General features: G+C 44.0%; 7 protein-coding genes and 1 non-coding gene across 8 annotated transcripts; 5 read left to right on the top strand and 3 right to left on the bottom strand.

Annotated features, from left to right (window-relative positions):
• Nucleotides 1–2,091: 2,091 nt before the first annotated feature.
• On the top strand, nt 2,092–3,888 carry M409DRAFT_61698 (uncharacterized protein; the record flags this gene model as incomplete). The annotated part of the gene is made up of 1 exon (XM_033814844.1): nt 2,092–3,888. One exon carries the CDS (start codon nt 2,092–2,094, stop codon nt 3,886–3,888), a length of 1,797 nt encoding a protein of 598 aa, XP_033659274.1.
• Nucleotides 3,889–4,241: 353 nt separating this feature from the next.
• Nucleotides 4,242–5,212, top strand: M409DRAFT_71669 (uncharacterized protein; the record flags this gene model as incomplete). The annotated part of the gene is made up of 3 exons (XM_033819276.1): nt 4,242–4,430; nt 4,495–4,572; nt 4,622–5,212. The coding sequence occupies 3 exons, from the start codon at nt 4,242–4,244 to the stop codon at nt 5,210–5,212; spliced, it is 858 nt and encodes a 285-aa protein (XP_033659275.1).
• A 967-nt stretch (nt 5,213–6,179) lies between these two features.
• Nucleotides 6,180–7,487, bottom strand: M409DRAFT_38269 (uncharacterized protein; the record flags this gene model as incomplete). The annotated part of the gene is made up of 4 exons (XM_033810894.1): nt 6,180–6,321; nt 6,396–6,787; nt 6,843–7,237; nt 7,292–7,487. The coding sequence occupies 4 exons, from the start codon at nt 7,485–7,487 to the stop codon at nt 6,180–6,182; spliced, it is 1,125 nt and encodes a 374-aa protein (XP_033659276.1).
• Nucleotides 7,488–8,052: 565 nt separating this feature from the next.
• Nucleotides 8,053–9,071, bottom strand: M409DRAFT_61701 (uncharacterized protein; the record flags this gene model as incomplete). Its single annotated transcript, XM_033814845.1, has 2 exons — nt 8,053–8,934; nt 8,988–9,071. 2 exons carry the CDS (start codon nt 9,069–9,071, stop codon nt 8,053–8,055), a joined length of 966 nt encoding a protein of 321 aa, XP_033659277.1.
• A 410-nt stretch (nt 9,072–9,481) lies between these two features.
• M409DRAFT_71672 (uncharacterized protein) lies at nt 9,482–10,509 on the top strand (the record flags this gene model as incomplete). Its single annotated transcript, XM_033819277.1, has 2 exons — nt 9,482–10,423; nt 10,489–10,509. 2 exons carry the CDS (start codon nt 9,482–9,484, stop codon nt 10,507–10,509), a joined length of 963 nt encoding a protein of 320 aa, XP_033659278.1.
• Nucleotides 10,510–10,847: 338 nt separating this feature from the next.
• On the top strand, nt 10,848–12,661 carry M409DRAFT_38271 (uncharacterized protein; the record flags this gene model as incomplete). Its single annotated transcript, XM_033810895.1, has 10 exons — nt 10,848–10,942; nt 10,994–11,127; nt 11,177–11,311; nt 11,363–11,397; nt 11,452–11,538; nt 11,586–11,949; nt 12,004–12,155; nt 12,206–12,330; nt 12,383–12,477; nt 12,537–12,661. 10 exons carry the CDS (start codon nt 10,848–10,850, stop codon nt 12,659–12,661), a joined length of 1,347 nt encoding a protein of 448 aa, XP_033659279.1.
• A 594-nt stretch (nt 12,662–13,255) lies between these two features.
• On the bottom strand, nt 13,256–13,894 carry M409DRAFT_61704 (uncharacterized protein; the record flags this gene model as incomplete). The annotated part of the gene is made up of 1 exon (XM_033814846.1): nt 13,256–13,894. The coding sequence occupies one exon, from the start codon at nt 13,892–13,894 to the stop codon at nt 13,256–13,258; it is 639 nt and encodes a 212-aa protein (XP_033659280.1).
• Nucleotides 13,895–16,224: 2,330 nt separating this feature from the next.
• M409DRAFT_t71 lies at nt 16,225–16,373 on the top strand. The gene has a single exon. It is a non-coding gene; the product is annotated as a tRNA-Tyr (tRNA).
• Nucleotides 16,374–16,647: the final 274 nt, after the last annotated feature.

The raw sequence follows: 16,647 nt of genomic DNA on the forward strand, positions 1-16,647 counted from the left end.
GAGTCTATACTAGGCGCTTATATAGTATTATATATTTATTAAGTATTATAGATAGAAGTATAAAGAGGGAGAGCTTATAGAATATATATAGAGAAAAGCTTTAGCGCGTAATAAAAAGTCTCTTAGATATAATCTAAAGAAGCGAGTCTATACTTTTAAGCGTTAACTTTAAACGTATTTTATATAATAGTAAGCGACTAGATATACTTTATTTATATAAAGAATAGATAACTTAATATAGGCTATAAAATATACTATTTTTTTTAAAAAAAGAATTAAAATATACTTCTAACCTCTAACTTCGAAGCTATATATAGAGTATAAAATATTATAATTAATTGTAAGTAGGTATTTCTAAACTATTATCGTAATATATACTAGAGATAGGAAAAGTTTATTATTTATATTACTAATATTAGCTAGTAATAATAGGTTAACTATTATAATTTTACTTAAAATAGTATTATAAATAGATATATAGTAGTAGTATAAAAAAGTAGATATTAAATACGCTATATAGAGCGATAACTATATACTACTTTATAAAGTATAGATTATATTTATAATTATAGAGTCTACTATTACTAAAGTATTTACGGATTTTATTAATTCTAAAGCGGTTTACTACTAGTTAAACTATATTATATTTAATAAATACTATAGTATTTTATAAGCTTAGCCTAATTTTTAATAAAATATATAGAAGTTATAAAAGTATACTAGACGGTTAATATAGTTAATATATATAATAGCTATATTACCGCCGCGGAAGAAAAACATATTTTTTATAGCTATAAAATTAGACTAGTAAAATATAACTATTATCTAAAATATAATAATATAAGTAAATATTATATATAGTATTAAAGAGGTTAAAAGCGAGTAGTAGAAAAAGAGGATAAAAAAGATTATAAAGTAGAAAAAATAGTAGTATCCCGTCTAGAATAAAATTATTATATATTATCCTACTATTAAATAGATAAAGTAGTTAGCTATAGTATTAAGTAGAACTACGTTTTATAGTAGCGTTAGTAGCGAGATAGAGAAAACTAGGATAGTAGAAATATTAAAAAGTAGGTCTAAGTAGGTATTTATATCGACTAATATATTAAAAAAGAGAATTAATATATCTAACGTCTAGATAGTAATATATACTAGAGTACCTAAAAAGTTAAATAATTATAGTTAGAAAAGTAGATATAGTAGAAAAGATAAATATATACTAAGCGAGGCTATTATTTTACGAAAAACTTAGAGTAGTAGCGGCTAATAGAAGTAATATTTAAACGAGTAGAGAATAGTAGAGGAGATATAAAAGTATTTATAAAAGTAGCTATATTATCGAGTAGTTTTAGATAGAGATATAGATAGAAATATAGTAAAAATATATTATAAAGTAAAAGAAAAGTTATATAATATATATATAGGGTAAAAGATATATAGAGTACGAGTAGTATTAGAAAATAACTTTAACTTCTAGCTAGCTAAACGAGTACGCTATCGAAGCTTATCGCTAGTAGTATAATAATATATATAGAGAATATAGTAGTAAATAGAGTCGGAGTAGTCTAGTTACTAATAGATCTAGAAGCGATACTATAGTATAGCTATTAAGTAAAGTTAAGTAATATAGGAGTTAGAATAGTAGTTAGATATATAGAAGTATAGGTATTCTATTTATTAGATCTAGGAGCGATCTAGTTATAACTACTAGTAGAGAGAATATAAAGCTAGCGTAGGAAGCTAAACGTATAAAATAGTATAGAAGATATTATTACTATCTAAGTTTATAGCTAGGTAGACTAGGCTTAACTATCTAGTATCTTAGTAAGTATACTCTATAGTCTCGACTAGCGTTCCTAAAGTGCTTTAGCCTACGATACAAGTTAGATTTACGTCCGCCTCTTAGTTAGAACTAGGCGGGTAATATCCGCACTCGTCCGCCTCTTAGTTAGAACTAGGCGGGTAATATCCGCACTAGCCCGCCTCTTTTCCTTTCCCCAGATTTCCTGTCCTCCTCGTTCCTCTTCTCTTATTACATCCCGCGCTTCCACCTTGAAGCGGAAGAGCAGTGCGTGTAGCAATAGCACCATGACGACGTCGCAAGTGGATTCCGCTATGCCATCGGAGCCGCCAACAGTCCGCCGCCGGGTCCGACAGGCTTGTGACGCATGTCGAAGGCGACGTCGCAAGTGCGACGGCTTGCAGCCTTGCGCGCAATGCCGTTTCTTCCAGTACGATTGTTCTTTCAGCAAGCATTCGAACACTTCCGATGGCTGTTCGGCGTCCGGCGCTGTCGCTAGCCGCCCATCACCGATGCAAGTCCGAGACGATGAGGCCCAGCACTGTACCTCGCACAACTCTGGTGACACCGCCTATCATCTCCGCAAATCGGGTCCCATGTCACCGATTAGGGAGATCAACACAGATGCTGGCTGTCCAGACGACGAGCTGGGCATTGCCACCATTGCCGAGACACCCACCTCATTTTTCCATGCGCGCAAAGGACGCTATTGTGGCATCCATAGCAGCATTGTCTTCCCCCGGAAGGTTCGCTTCATTGTCGGCGGCCCAGCCGATGAACGCCTGCACTCATATGCCTGGAACGTGAATCTGCGCGCGGAGCCGCCGCCGCCTGCATGGTCCTCCGTCCGCCGCTTTATCACCTACCAAGAGATTTTGACGTATAGCAACGTTTTCCTCCAGGTCCTGAATCCAGTACTCGGGATTTTTGATCCGGAGATATACCGGGAACGCAGTCGTGCTTATTGGATCGCGCGAGACAGCCCCTTGCCCGACTTCGAGGCTGTTGTGGCTAGCGTTGTTGCTCTAGGTTCGCTTTTTGCAGAGGAGCCCTCTGCTGCAGAGGCTCAGTTAGTTGAACAGGTGAAATCAATCCTGGAAATTGGCTGCTGCTATGCCCCGGGAAGACAATCAGTTGACCAAGCAGCGGCGTGGGCTCTTCGGACGCTGTACCTCCGCCTGACAACTCGTCCATCGATCGCGTGGCTAGCCTCCTGCACAGGAATGCATGTTGCCGAAGCAATCGCACTACATATCTCGCAGGTCAGGGATGAGACGGACACTTCAAACACACGCATACGAGTCTTACATCTCATGGTCTTTCTGAACGCCAGCATTTCTGCGGAATATGGCCGCTCCCGTGTGCGATTCAACGAGTGTCAGAGTGACTTCCCAGGACTGTCACAGCCTTCCGTCCTTTCTAACCTTGCCGGCGCGCTGTTCGACCTGGAGCCGGCGCTCGAATCCATTGACCGTACTGCAGCGTTGCAGAAGATTGTTGCGATACCCACTGGCCACGAGGTGCTGGAGCTGTTCAAAGTCGACATCGCCATTCATTGGTATCGACGGCAGATCCACAGCCAAAATTGCCAGATCACAGCACGCGAGACTGGCTTACTTGTTGATCTTCTCGAAGGTGGTCTGTTACAAGTCGAAAAAGTGGTGGCTTGTAGGCATCCTTGGTGGACCGCCGTCTCTACACCCTTTCATTCATCGCTTTTGCTCATCGCCATGGACTCCGACAAAAGTCTCGCACTGGTACAAAAAGCGCTCAACTGTCTACGTAGCGTGTCTGAAGTCTTTAGTGCATCTCTTGCAGCTGAAGCGGTCGAAACAGCCGAGCGTTTGGCGTCCACGTTAAAACAGAAGAAGTTTGCGCATCTCCGTGCTCTAGGTGGTGTTGGCGGCGGTGAGACTGTTGATGGTGGGGATAGCCTCTTCATGACTGATTCGACAATCTCGTCGGATCAGCTCCTGCTGGACAATCCGCCTATCGACTGGCTTGACGGAGGTGAGGATGGCTGTGACAGTCTCCTGTTCTGGCCAGTCGATGCGGGAGGAGGTGAAGGCGGGGCCGGTTGGTAATTCAAACATCATCGGTCTTCGAAGTTTGGTTGCATAAGAACAAGTTCGCGGCTGCACAATTGACGAAGATATTCAGTGCAGTACTCCGCTAGTCTACAATTTCGCTGAGTGCTGTGCTCTGTTCAGCAACATAGTCACTTTCAGTGACGGATACGGAATGGAAGTGCCCATCCGCATTGAGAAGCCAAGCATTTAAGTGGACAGCGGTAATCACGTGGAATGATACCCGCAGCTTCCGCTCTACTCAATGTTTACGTCTGTGAAAGAACCTGCCGACCTCTCATACTTAAGCACGGTCGAACTGGGGTTTATCTGCTCGCACCAAAGCATTAAAAGTCTAAAGAATCTCCATCATGCCTCAAGGGACGACTTCCGGCTTTGAACGACTTATTCGCTTCGAAGACAACAATACGCAAGAGCAGTGGGGGAACTTATCAGAAGAACCCAAGGGGAGTTCTCTAAAGGGAGCTTCTGTTGAGTTGTTGTCCGGTAGCTTGCAACAAGGATTCACGAAGACAGGCAAGCAAGGTACTGTCGCTAAAGTTAGTATTCAATAGCTACTGGAAGCCAATTAACCCGACTGACATGTTTACTCAACGTCGAAAGCTGCTCACACCGGTGCCACCGACAGGCATCGTCCCATGCATTGGGGTCAATTACCGACATCACGCAGAAGAAGCAAACGCAAGCACTTTGTCCGGCCTATGAAATCGATCGCTAATACCTGCTAAAGCTTCCAATTCCCACCCGACCTGTCGTCTTCACCAAGCCACCTGATGCGTTGACGGCATCGTACGAAGATGTACACGTGCATCCCGAAGTTACGAAGCAGCTCGACTACGAGGGCGAGCTCACGGTGGTTATCGGCAAAGATGCCAAAAACGTCTCAGCTACTAATGCTTTGGACCATGTGCTCGGCTATACCGTCGGCAACGATATCTCAGCTCGCGACTACCAAATCCCAGCGAGTGTCTGCGGTGGACAGTTCTGCTACGCCAAGTCCTTCGATCAATTCGCTCCTGTCGGCCCATGCATAGTGTCATCAAACATTATCAAAGACCCGCAACAGTTGACGTACTACACAAAGGTGAACGGAATGATACGGCAGCAGACGTCGACGAGCGACATGGTTTGGAGTGTGGCTGAAATTATTGAGCATCTTAGTCGCGGCACAACGTTACGGGCGGGAACTTTCATCATGACCGGGACGCCGTCAGGAGTGGGCTTGTTCATGAAACCACCGCAATTCCTTCAGGACGGTGATGTGGTGGAGATCGGGATTGAAAATATTGGGGTGTTGCAGAATCGGATAGTTTTCGACTAATTGAGCGGACCTGAGGAATTACATGTAGAAAGAGAGATTGTTCGGAGCAGATCCAATGCCTTTGATATCGGATGCTTCGTATTTCACTCTCACTTTCTCACACTTTCCCATCAGAGTCTGAAATCAATCTTCGACGATAAATGACATCTTCGGAGCGAGGCCAGATCGGACAATGATCATGAACTTCGCGCGCTTCCCACCTCATCAAGTTCCTGCCACGAAAGTCGAAAAAGACCTACTACAGATCTCCAGCACCAACCCAAATGGATCTTGCACCTACGCCACCACGTCTCCTGTTGCCAAGTGCGCAGGTTGACCAATTTTGGATACTCCAGCTTCCACCAATCTCTCGACGTATGCAACAGGATCTGGTGTGATAGCAGCCTGGCGAGAGATACATTTGGGGACCGAATTTTTTCGGCGGCTCGCATTGGGGATTGATGAATTCAAAAACCTCAAACCCCACGTCGTTGCTGGCGACAAGGTATGCTACTTTCGCCTCTGCAAAGGGTTCGCCGTAGACTTTGGAGAGCATGGCCTATTAGTTCTAATGTCGCGGACGAAGATGGGCTTTGCATTTACTTACTTCGAAAGATGTGCTTATCTTCTGAACGTGGAATCGAAGGATCCCTTCGAAAATGTCGAGGGTCCCGAAGGTCTTCGAGACCGAGGTGGGTTTTGTACCAGGTCACTGCCTCTTCGAGGTTCGGGACGGCGATTCCGATATGGTTCAGGGCGAGTCCCGGCAATTCGTGCTTTGATGATTGTTAGTGAAACTGTGACTTCCGGGGACTAGGTAGATGACTATAGAGAAGTGTATTTCCATCATTTTAAGTCACATGCGCTCTTCGTGTGCAGTAAGTCGAATGCTGTAGAACCTGCCAAGATATACAGGCTACGGAGTTCCAAGTCAGGCATGCACAATGACAGCAGAGCCTTATGTACAGTATTGCACTTGTTGTACATATCACTCGAGAAACTCCTGAGGAACATCTGGTCCCCATGCCGCATCCTTTGCGCTTGCGGCAGGGTGGAATGACACGGGAGTATCCTCGTTGACTACATCTCCATCGATATAATGCTCCACCATAAAGTCGTTAGGGTCCCACCTATGTACGACGATCGCATTGTCAGTACTGCGAAGAAGACGGTGCGCAGAGAGCGCTGCGATCTCGAGACTTACCAATAATCGAAAATTTGACTGCCCAAGATGTGTCGACCGACTCCCCATGCTGGCCGATAATTCTTGTTGAGCATCCAGTGGTGACCAATGAGCTGGGTGTCGAAGTCGTGGATTTCAAAGCTACAGTGGTGGACATGCGACTCATGAATCTGCGGAGGTCGAGTGACGAGGAAAAGCGAGTGATGATCGACAAGTTCGGTCCCACGGTCAATATGTGCAAACATTGCAACATTCTGCCGCGACTCCGACACCATGTCGCCGCAAGTACCTTTGTCATTCTCACTTTTGTCATTCTCGAGGTACAGAATACTGGTGGGTATGATGTTGAAATTGCGCGTGTAGAAGGCGAATTGAGATTGGAAATCTCCGATGACGAGACCATAGTGGCCAAGCTGTACAACGCTCATGTCAGCTGCCGAGCAAAGAGATGCACATAGTCATACACACCCTATACACTGCCGCGGGACCTTGTGTGAACCTTTGAAATTTCCGAACGCGAGGCTTTTTGACCTCGTAGTTCAATATGATCTGTGTGGGCGGCTGAGCCTGACTCTGGTCTTGTTGCTGGCCATGGACCAGGCTGATGGGGAAGCCCTCAGGATCTTCCAGTGTCACAATAAAGCCTCCACCTGGCGCGTCTTTCAAGGACTCGATGCCATTACTCAGAACCTTGGCCTCAGGCACCTTTAATGCTTTTTCCAAATCGGCGTACGTTTCTACCAGAAATGCGCCACCACCGAACTTGCGAGGTCCTTTACGCGCATGATAGACGTAGGGTTCTGAGCCATAGCCGTTGAACCAACGAGATTCGGGCGTAGATTTTGCCACAGAGAGGCCAAAATCTGTTACAACGAGCGTCAATTGTATGCAAGGTGGACATCATTAAATGGACGAACCTTGGAGAAAGATGGTGATTTGGTCAAGATTTGGAACCTGGTATTGCATGAATAGCAATTTTACGAGGCGAACCTGATTTTTCGGCTCAATATTGAATTGGGTTTGGAAGGTGCGCTGCGAGATGGTGTCTTCGTCGACGGCATAATCTTCGATTGAGAGACCCTGGCTGGGCTTGTAGGCTGTATTTTGCTGCATACTCATATCAACTTGTCGATCCGAACAGTTAACAAGGCAATGTGAGTGATGTCAAGACATGGAACGTAAATGCAAAGCAAAAGCAGCACGTTCAATGAATGCCAAAACTTGTCCGTGGCAGAGAAGCGCTGCGGATGTGCGCGTAAGTCGGCGGACGTTAGCCGCACTATGCAACATGTTTCCGCAGCGGAGCATGGATGTCAGCGGCCATCGCGGAACACGTGAATGCAACAACTTCCGCCACCCCATGTGGTCCATTGCCCTGCCATGGAATTGAGTTAGCAATGTGGACATTCAGAACTCGTCCAAATAGGGTTCCAAGCCTTCGATCCTGTACATGTAAACATGGGTCGAGACCACATCGATTTGAAGGAGCTCGAGAGAGCTTGAACTGTTAGGGAATTGGTAGCAACGCTACGCGGAAGCACTGGAGCACATGGTTGAATCTGGTTGCTATTCAAGTCGATACTGACTTACGATGGTTTATGTATCCAGCTAACATAAACAAGCTCCATACTTTCATACAGCACACTTTCTCCGTTCGAGCAACATGTCAACCGTCAGATTACAACTGCTGTTGGTTCTCGAAGGCTAGACCCGCGTCTAAACGCTTTGAACCGTACATAGCTGCCATTTCTGCTTGCTGACCTCTGTGCTTTTCCACGACCCGAAGGAGATTATCGGCAGTCGCAACGTTTTCCAAAGTAAAGCCGGCCGAATTTGCAAGTGCCTGCGCATGTCGAGCATCTTTTCTAGCTAGGGCGACCGAGAACAACGGTCGCTCCGTCTTATAGTAATCTCCACTTAACATCCTCTCTGAGTATTTGGTGTATGGACCAGGAAACATGAGTTCTATGAACTGATGCAAAACGTCCGTTCCAAGGCCTGATGTTTCGGCGAGGACGTGGCCCTCAGAGAGTACAGAGACCATGTTCAAGACAAACGTATTGCCAATAATCTTCAAAAGGGTCGCTTGAGCCGGAGACTGGCCAGCAAGATCAATGGTGTGTGCACTTGTGACGCCGTTGCAGAATGGACGCACTTTGGCCACGCTTTCTTCTTGACCAGCAAGGTTGCAAATCAGTTGCCCCGAGTCCGCCATTGCTGCGGCACCAAAGACCGGACAAGCGACGAATTTGCCGCTTCTAGATCCGATCATGGCGTCCTCTTTAGTTGTTGTATCTGGATGGATGGTGCTGCAATCGACCATGATCTTGTCCTCAATGCCGATTGAAGTGATTTGCTTTACGACATCCAGAACAATGGCATCATCAGGGACAGAGTAAAATATCATGTCTGATTCGCGGACTGCATCGACAACTGATGCTGCGATACGAAACCTCTTGGGGTCATGTGATTGCACTGCACGTACACGATCCATGTCCACATCGAATACCGAAACTGGTAGTTTGATCTGTGCCTTTGCTGCGATGTTCTTGCACATGCCCTGTATCTATGTTAGAAAACGTTTTCCAACGGGCGCGCTGCAAAATTACTGACCGCACCAATGTTGCCCAGACCAATCCAAGCAATCCGTGGTAGGCTGTGAGAGCCATTAATGTCGTTGGTAATTGTGCGGGACATTTTCTTTGTCACTGCGAAGTCTCACTTGATGAGCCTGTGGCTATTCTGCTGACACCTCTGATGGTATTTATTTGCCAATAGCGACCCTTTTGATATGTATCCTGAAGTATACTAGTAGCATGTGTCTTCTATCCGCATAGACGGAGAGCCCAACCCGCAATTGCCATCCGCTTCTCCGTTAACCCGCAATATACATCGGCAAACTGTGAGTTCCATCGACCTTGGCTCAGTTGAAATCGAGGCTGTACTTGAGAAATTGTAAGCTGTTATTTGTGCACATCTGCTTCCTGGAAAACGTGTACACTGCAATGACTACCACACCGATCACGACCGCGGCCACGGCCACAGCCACAGCACAGCTTTTGCTGCCATCTAGCACGACAGCAAACGAATCCGTCTTCCCGCACACCATGAGAGCGATTAGGATAGTCACGAGTCATGAGGACGGGGGCGACACCAAGAAAGCAACCACCCAGCGTCTTGTGCTGCTGACGATGCCTGTGCCGAAAGAAACTCCAGGCACTGTGCTGGTTCAGATCAAGGCAGTGGCCATTAATCCCTCGGACGCGGCGAATTCACGGGGCTATTTTCCCCACACAACATTACCACGCACTCCGGGAAGAGATTGGGCTGGGATAGTTGTCAGCAAAGGCCATATTCTTACTGGTCAGAGGGTATTTGGGACGAGTGGCCGCCATATGGGGTTCACTTTCGACGGCCCCAGCGCAGAGTATTGCGCGATACCAGAGGCCGGGCTTGTGCCTCTACCGCGCTCCATATCATTCACTCAAGCTGCAACCCTAGGCGTCCCTTGGACAACTGCGTATCTCATGCTCAAGCGAGTCGCCGTGTCCAGTACTGATGTCGTCCTCGTTGTGGGATCAAGCGGTGCAGTTGGATCAGCCGCTTGCCAACTGGCCAAAGCGCGAGGCTGTCGGATAATCACTGCGGCAAGACGGCAATTTGCAGACATCGACCTCTCAGAGGGCCCAGGTGCCTTCGGTAATATATCCACAATGACCAGTGGTCCTGGACCTGACGTTGTGCTTGACACTGTCGGCAGTCCGGAGCTCATGGATCTGGCCTTAAAGTCACTCCGCGTTGGAGGTCGTCTGGCATACATCTCGGCTCCAAAATCCTACAATGCGCAATTCTCCTTTGACATGAAATCCCTTTATCGCACGGAGAAATCTATAGTGGGCTGTAACAGCTTACAACACGACATCAAGGAAATGAACGATATCCTGCGAGAGTTAGCCCCTAGTTTCGGGTCAAGGGGAACGTACTCGATGCCCGATCCTGATGAGATAACAGCAGTAGGAATGGATCGTGCATTAGAGATGTATGAGCAGGTATGGGATCAAGGGAAGTCGAACGCGGCAGGGAGGCCCCGAGTTGTGCGCAAAGCCGTGATTAGACCTTCATGATAGGCGTGTGAAGTAGATCACACATCCTCAAACATATCAATCTGGTTATAGGCAGCGCACACAGGTACTACAGTACAGTACTGTATTTTCTTTGATATGAGGAACCTCGCGATGAGTTTGCCGAGTCTCCATTGGGGGACTGCACGTGAGCGCGAAGGACGATCCACTCACCCGCAAATTCCCCTACCTGCAGGTCTTCCGCCGTGGGGAAACAGTACCTGTGAGTCGTATATCTGAAGGCGACTGCCATCGTGACAACATTCTCTTTTCATTGGTAAAAGGCCCGTCAAACGTTCTCGAAGCTTTTTTACCTTGAGATCCATTTATTCGACTCTTTCGTCCTCGAGTCATGTTTGCGGTGCGAGGCGAGGGTCTCGCCTGGATGACAGTGGTTTCGTGTGGCTGGGCAATCCTTCTCTATGGATATGATCAAGGAGTCATGAGGTGAGCCCCGTCGTGCGATTCGACAAAGATTTCAGTTACTGATTGTCAAAGTGGTTTAATATCACTGCCGCAATTCAACGAAGAAATGCTGGGGAGCCCAAACTCTAGCGCCGGCATCAAAGGTCTCGTGGTGGCTATATATGGAATCGGTGCATTCGTTGGTGCGATTTCAGCAATGTTATACGGTAGAGTCTCCCACGGTTTCGCTGTAAGGCGTTATTAGTAACCTTGGAGCAGGCCGCAAGTTTGGGCGCCGTATCACTGTCACTGTAGGACAGGCGTTTGCTATGGTTGGGGCCGCGCTCCAGGCAAGCTCCTTCAGCCTCCCTCAGACAATTGTTGCTCGCATCATCACTGGCATCGGTAAGGGTCCTTTGTTGCAGTACACCAGACCGGCTGAGCTAATCATGGTTATAGGAGTTGGGCAGATCACAGCGACAGTGCCAGTGTGGATGGTATACTACGCTTCAAACCCCAACGTCGATACTAATTGCTAATACTTGATGCAGGCAGAGATTGCGCCACCCTCACGAAGAGGACTGGCCGGTGGCATCATGATGATATGTGGACCCCTGGGCCTACTCATCGCGTACTGGGTGAGTCCAATGCTGGGAACTCATGAAACAGCTAACGCGATGAGTAGATCGACTACGGTGTTAGCTCATACGCCTCTGGCTTCTCTTTCCGATTCCCATTGGCGTTTCAAGCCGTCTTCTGTGTGGGACAGTTCCTCACCATGCCCTTCCTGCCTGAATCACCTAGATGGCTCGTAGCAAAGGGACGTGTCGAGGCTGCGAGTACTGTCATTGCGTCGATCCACGGCGTGAACCACATCAGAGAGAGTGATGACGCCCAGCTGATGTTCAATGACATTCAGCAAGCTGTCACGATTGAACACGACGGCAAACCGGCTTGGAAAGAGCTGGTTACGTCAGGGCCTCTTCGCTACCGTCGTAGAGTGGTTCTCGCATTCGCTACACAGGCTATGCAGCAGCTGGCTGGAATCAGTTAGTGACCCCTTCTAATGCTTGCCCGTGAGCTATTGACTGATAATGTTTCAGATGTGTTCGCCTATTATTCGACAGTGATATTTGAGCAGTCCCTAGGGAAGAGCAGCCACGATGCACTGATTATGGGAGGGTTCACTGCCTTAGTCTTCTTCCTAGGGGGTTGCGTCGGATCATCCCTCGCAGATAGACTTGGACGTAGAGTGGTGAGCTTGCGAACCCAACGATGTCCGATGTGTTTCTAACGTAGCTACAGATGCTAATGTCAGGCTTCGCCGGGGCTTCAATCGGAATGGCCTTGGGCGCTATAGGAACGTCGGAGACCTCTTACAGCTTCGGAGTTGTAGCCACATTTGGCATCTTCTTCTTCCAGTTTATCTTGTGAGCCATCCGCTGAGCCTGCACCCGCAATATATCCTCACCATTTACACAGTGGAGCTGGTCTTCTGATCCCACCATGGGTATATGGTGTTGAAATCATGCCACTGAAGCTGAGGGCCTTAGGGGGATCCATAAGTGCCGCTTCTGGTATGGCTGTTCTCCATCCTATAAGATTACGAATAATGCACTTACTAATCGTATGCAAGGCTGGATTTGGAACTTCGCAGTGGTGCAAGTCACTCCAGCCGGCCTCGAATCGCTTGGATATGGATATTTCATAATGTGGGCAGCCTTCAACTTCTGCTTCATCTGGGTCATCTTTTGTGAGTAATTGCCGTCACCTCTCTACGTATGTATTACTGATTGGAATTCGTAGTCTTTTACCCCGAGGTGACGACTCCTGCGTAGGCATGACTTTGGAACAAACGTTCTAACATTGTTACAGACGAGCGGCAAAACCCTGGAAGAACTCAATTTCATTTTTGACACGTCTGGGAGTGTTCCTGATTCGGCGGAAATCGAGAAAGCGGACCAATTTAAAGGCGAAGATACGGTCGCACACATCGAAGTAGGCTACGCCGCATCCCCAGCGACGAACCAGATCGATGACTGAATACTGGGCAAGAGCGAAGACAAGACGAAGGGTTCACGGGCAGCCGCAAAGCGAAGGAGGAAGCTGACATACACAAGTCATATCATCGAGCAATCGGACGGTTTTTGTGAACTGCGCGTGGTTGAATAGCACGAATTTACAGGATCCTTACGGGTCTTTAAAGAACTCAGTGGTCTACATCTGTGACGACGGCCTTCCTGATATCAGGTCTGAAGCCGTCTGGGCGGCGTCCATGTAACAAGTCAGTTAATCTCTACATGATGCTATGGCCTCTATCATCCTACTCCCCAGATACAACGTTGATCGTCGCTTTTAAAAAGCGGCTCTTGCCAGGTTTGTAGCCCAGATGAGTCTCCCTTGCTCGACAACCGCCTCCTTGGTAAGGGCAGGAAACCTTATGCTATTCAGATCGCCCGAGTATTTGCTCGCATTGTATTCTTCCACATTTTGAAAGGTCGTGGTCCGATCAGTCGGATAAAAGGCTGTCTCATGTTCGTACTGATATAGCATCAGGAACGACCCAGTCGACAGCGTGCCGTCCGGTAAGACAACACCAGGTGGGCACCCTGTCCAGGCGTGAGGCACGCCTGCAGCAATATCCACAAGCGTATTTGGCGCAATGATGTATATCTCACCACTGAGCTCGACCAGAGCGACGCCGGCACTGACGAAGATGCGTTCAGAAATAAGCCTTTCTCTGCCCTCGCGATCCTTTGCGATGTGTATGTGCCGAGGGAGTCGGTAATGCTCAGTGAACTCGATGACCCCTAGTTGGCCGCGCAGCGCTTTGTCTCCAGATGGTAGTAGCTGCCTCATGCTCAGATCGGGAATATCTTTCGGGAATGGAATTTGGTCGGGAATCGCTGCTTGATGAACGATACGGCAAGTATTGGACAGCGACAACCCTGACGCAGTAAGCCCGTGGCGAATAGATGTCCTTGAGTTTGACATTAATGCCGTTTGTAGTCGATCGACGTAGGGTAATTATAGACAACAAGTTCAGTTAGCAAGCAGTCTCGAAGATGATACTAAGACATTGAGGACTTATGTTCAACCTGACACCAACAATTTGGCCTTTAACTCTATCCGCACTATCCGCTCTTGCGACTGGTCTCTAGCTGACTAATTAACTCCCTTGGCTGAGCTCGAACATTGTACATGCGCTTCGCTAATTTAGCGAAAAAAAAAACACGAATATAGCGAGTAACTTAATCTTTAGAAATTAGTCGTATTACGGTATATTATACGTCTACTTATAGCTATAACGGCCTCTATAGATCGCTACGTAACTCTTTTTACTAGAATAACCTCTATAGAGTTACTATTACGGTTATAGTAGATATAGTCGATAAAATACTATAAGTACGCTTTTAATATAACGCGTTAATATACGGTAGCGATAATAGTAGTATTATAGTATTAATCTTTAGCTATATAGATATAATAACTAAGCCTAAATATCCTATAATACTATAGTTATAATATATAGTAGTAGATAGGTCTTTTACTACTTATTAAAACCTCGATAATATTTATAACGTCCCGTATCGATAAGCTCTTAAATAGAATAGTATTATTTTACTTAGGAATTAAATACTAGATATCTAGTATACTACGATTAGTACTATATAATACTATAGACTACTAGATAGCCTCGCCTACTATTATCTTCTAACTATATTAAAAGACTCGTTACCTCTTAGTATACTTAATAAAGTCTAAAAAGATTTAAAAAAGAGTTTTTATACTTAGTAATTTAACGTTTTATATAAGCGGAGTATTATATTTCTAGAGATATAAAGAAAAGAGTATTACTACTAGTATTACTAACTAGACGTATATATATATATATAGCTATATAGGAACCTAGTATAAGTTATTAAAAGTAGAAAAAGAATAAAATTAAAAAATAAATATATATTTTAAGAGGTTAGGAATATAATAGATAGATAACGTCTCTATTATAGGAAAACTATAAGTATATAGTCGTATATAGATAGGAGCTATAATAGAAAGTTACTAAAAATAAAGTTTTATTTATATAATATATAGAGTATACTAAAGAAGTATAATATTAGAGTAAGTATTTAATTCTAGAGATATATATTAGTTATCTATAAAAATAGATTATAAGTAGAGAGAAAAGAATAGCTAGTTATACTATAGAGTATAGTAAAGTAGGACGTACTAATTTACTTAGTATTATATTAGCTATTAGCTAACTCTCTATATCTAGGTATAGCTACTAACTAAAATACAGCTAAAACCGAGTAGGACTTAGTTTATTAATTAATTAATTATTCGCTAATTTAGCGACTAACGTTACTTTACGTATTAAATTCTATATATCTCCTATTCTTTAGAGATAACTAGGTAGACTAGATATAAATATAACAAGTATATTAGTTTTTTAGAGATTAGTAGTATTATAGTACTAATTACGTCTACTCGTAACTACGATAATTTCTATAAGTTACTACGTAACTTTTAGAAAACTAGATAGTAAATCGTTTAAACGAGAAACTATAGATCGTTTACTATCGCTAGTAATACAAAAAAATAGCGTATTTATATTATTTCTATTATTATAAAAAGTAGTATTTATAATATTAAATTAAGGTTTTAAGCTAGTAACGTAGATAATTACGTAACGAGTAAAGATTATCTATCGAATAATTATAGGTAATAGAGAAGCCGAGAGTTTTTAAGTAGACTTCTATAGTTATAGAAACGTTCTAGAATAGTTCTATTATAGCTCGAGTTACTATACTAGCGCTATATATAGCCTACTATTATAGATAATAAAGTAGCCTCTTTTTAGTAGGTTTCCTATTCTATTACTAGAAATATCTTCTTTTTATATATTTATAATATTTCTTTCTACTTTTATAAGTACTATAGAACTACTTCTCGTAAATATTTTAGTACTCCTTTTTAGTAGATACTATTAAGCTAAAACTACTCTATAAAGTTTATATAGGTATCGAATATAGTAGAAGTAACTAAACTAATAAATAATACTAGGAACTAACCTAGGTATAATTATATTAGTTAGTTATAGGAAGTAGAAAGACTAAAAAGAGATAAACTCCTTTTAGTTATATAACTCTTAGTATTAATACTTTAGGTATCCGTCTTAGCTTATCTATCTAGACTATACTATCTAATACTCCTATTTAGGCTAGTATATATATCTTCCCTATTTCTAACGAGGATACTTATATTAGGCTTAGATCCTACTTTCTATCTAGTAGCTAATTAGAGCTATTTATTTAAGTACTAGCTAGTTAGTTAAGTAGTATAATTCTAGACTATAGAAGTTACTCCTAAATAGATATCTACTAAACGTTTTTACGCTCTTAGGCTCTATCTAATAATTAGAGTATATAATAGGGATCTAGAAGTATAGGTTTAATTCCTATACTAGCTAACTTTTTTTACTTTAAAATTAGGTCTAGTAAGAAGATTTAAGCGATAGTATATAAAGTAAAAGAATTTTCCTCTATCTAGTTAGGTATTAGAACCTATTCTACTACTATAGTATAGTAGTAATAGCTATAGTATAACTCCTAGGCCTAGTATTCTATATAATCTTACTTCTACTAAAAGCCGAAGGTAAGATTATATAGCCCCTTTTTATTCCTAGGCTATATAAAGTTACTTTATAAACTTTTAGAATTAAGGTCTATTCTTTAGTTTTATAA

Source organism: Zasmidium cellare, assembly GCF_010093935.1.
Source record: "Zasmidium cellare ATCC 36951 unplaced genomic scaffold M409scaffold_97, whole genome shotgun sequence".
Lineage (NCBI taxonomy): Eukaryota > Fungi > Ascomycota > Dothideomycetes > Mycosphaerellales > Mycosphaerellaceae > Zasmidium > Zasmidium cellare.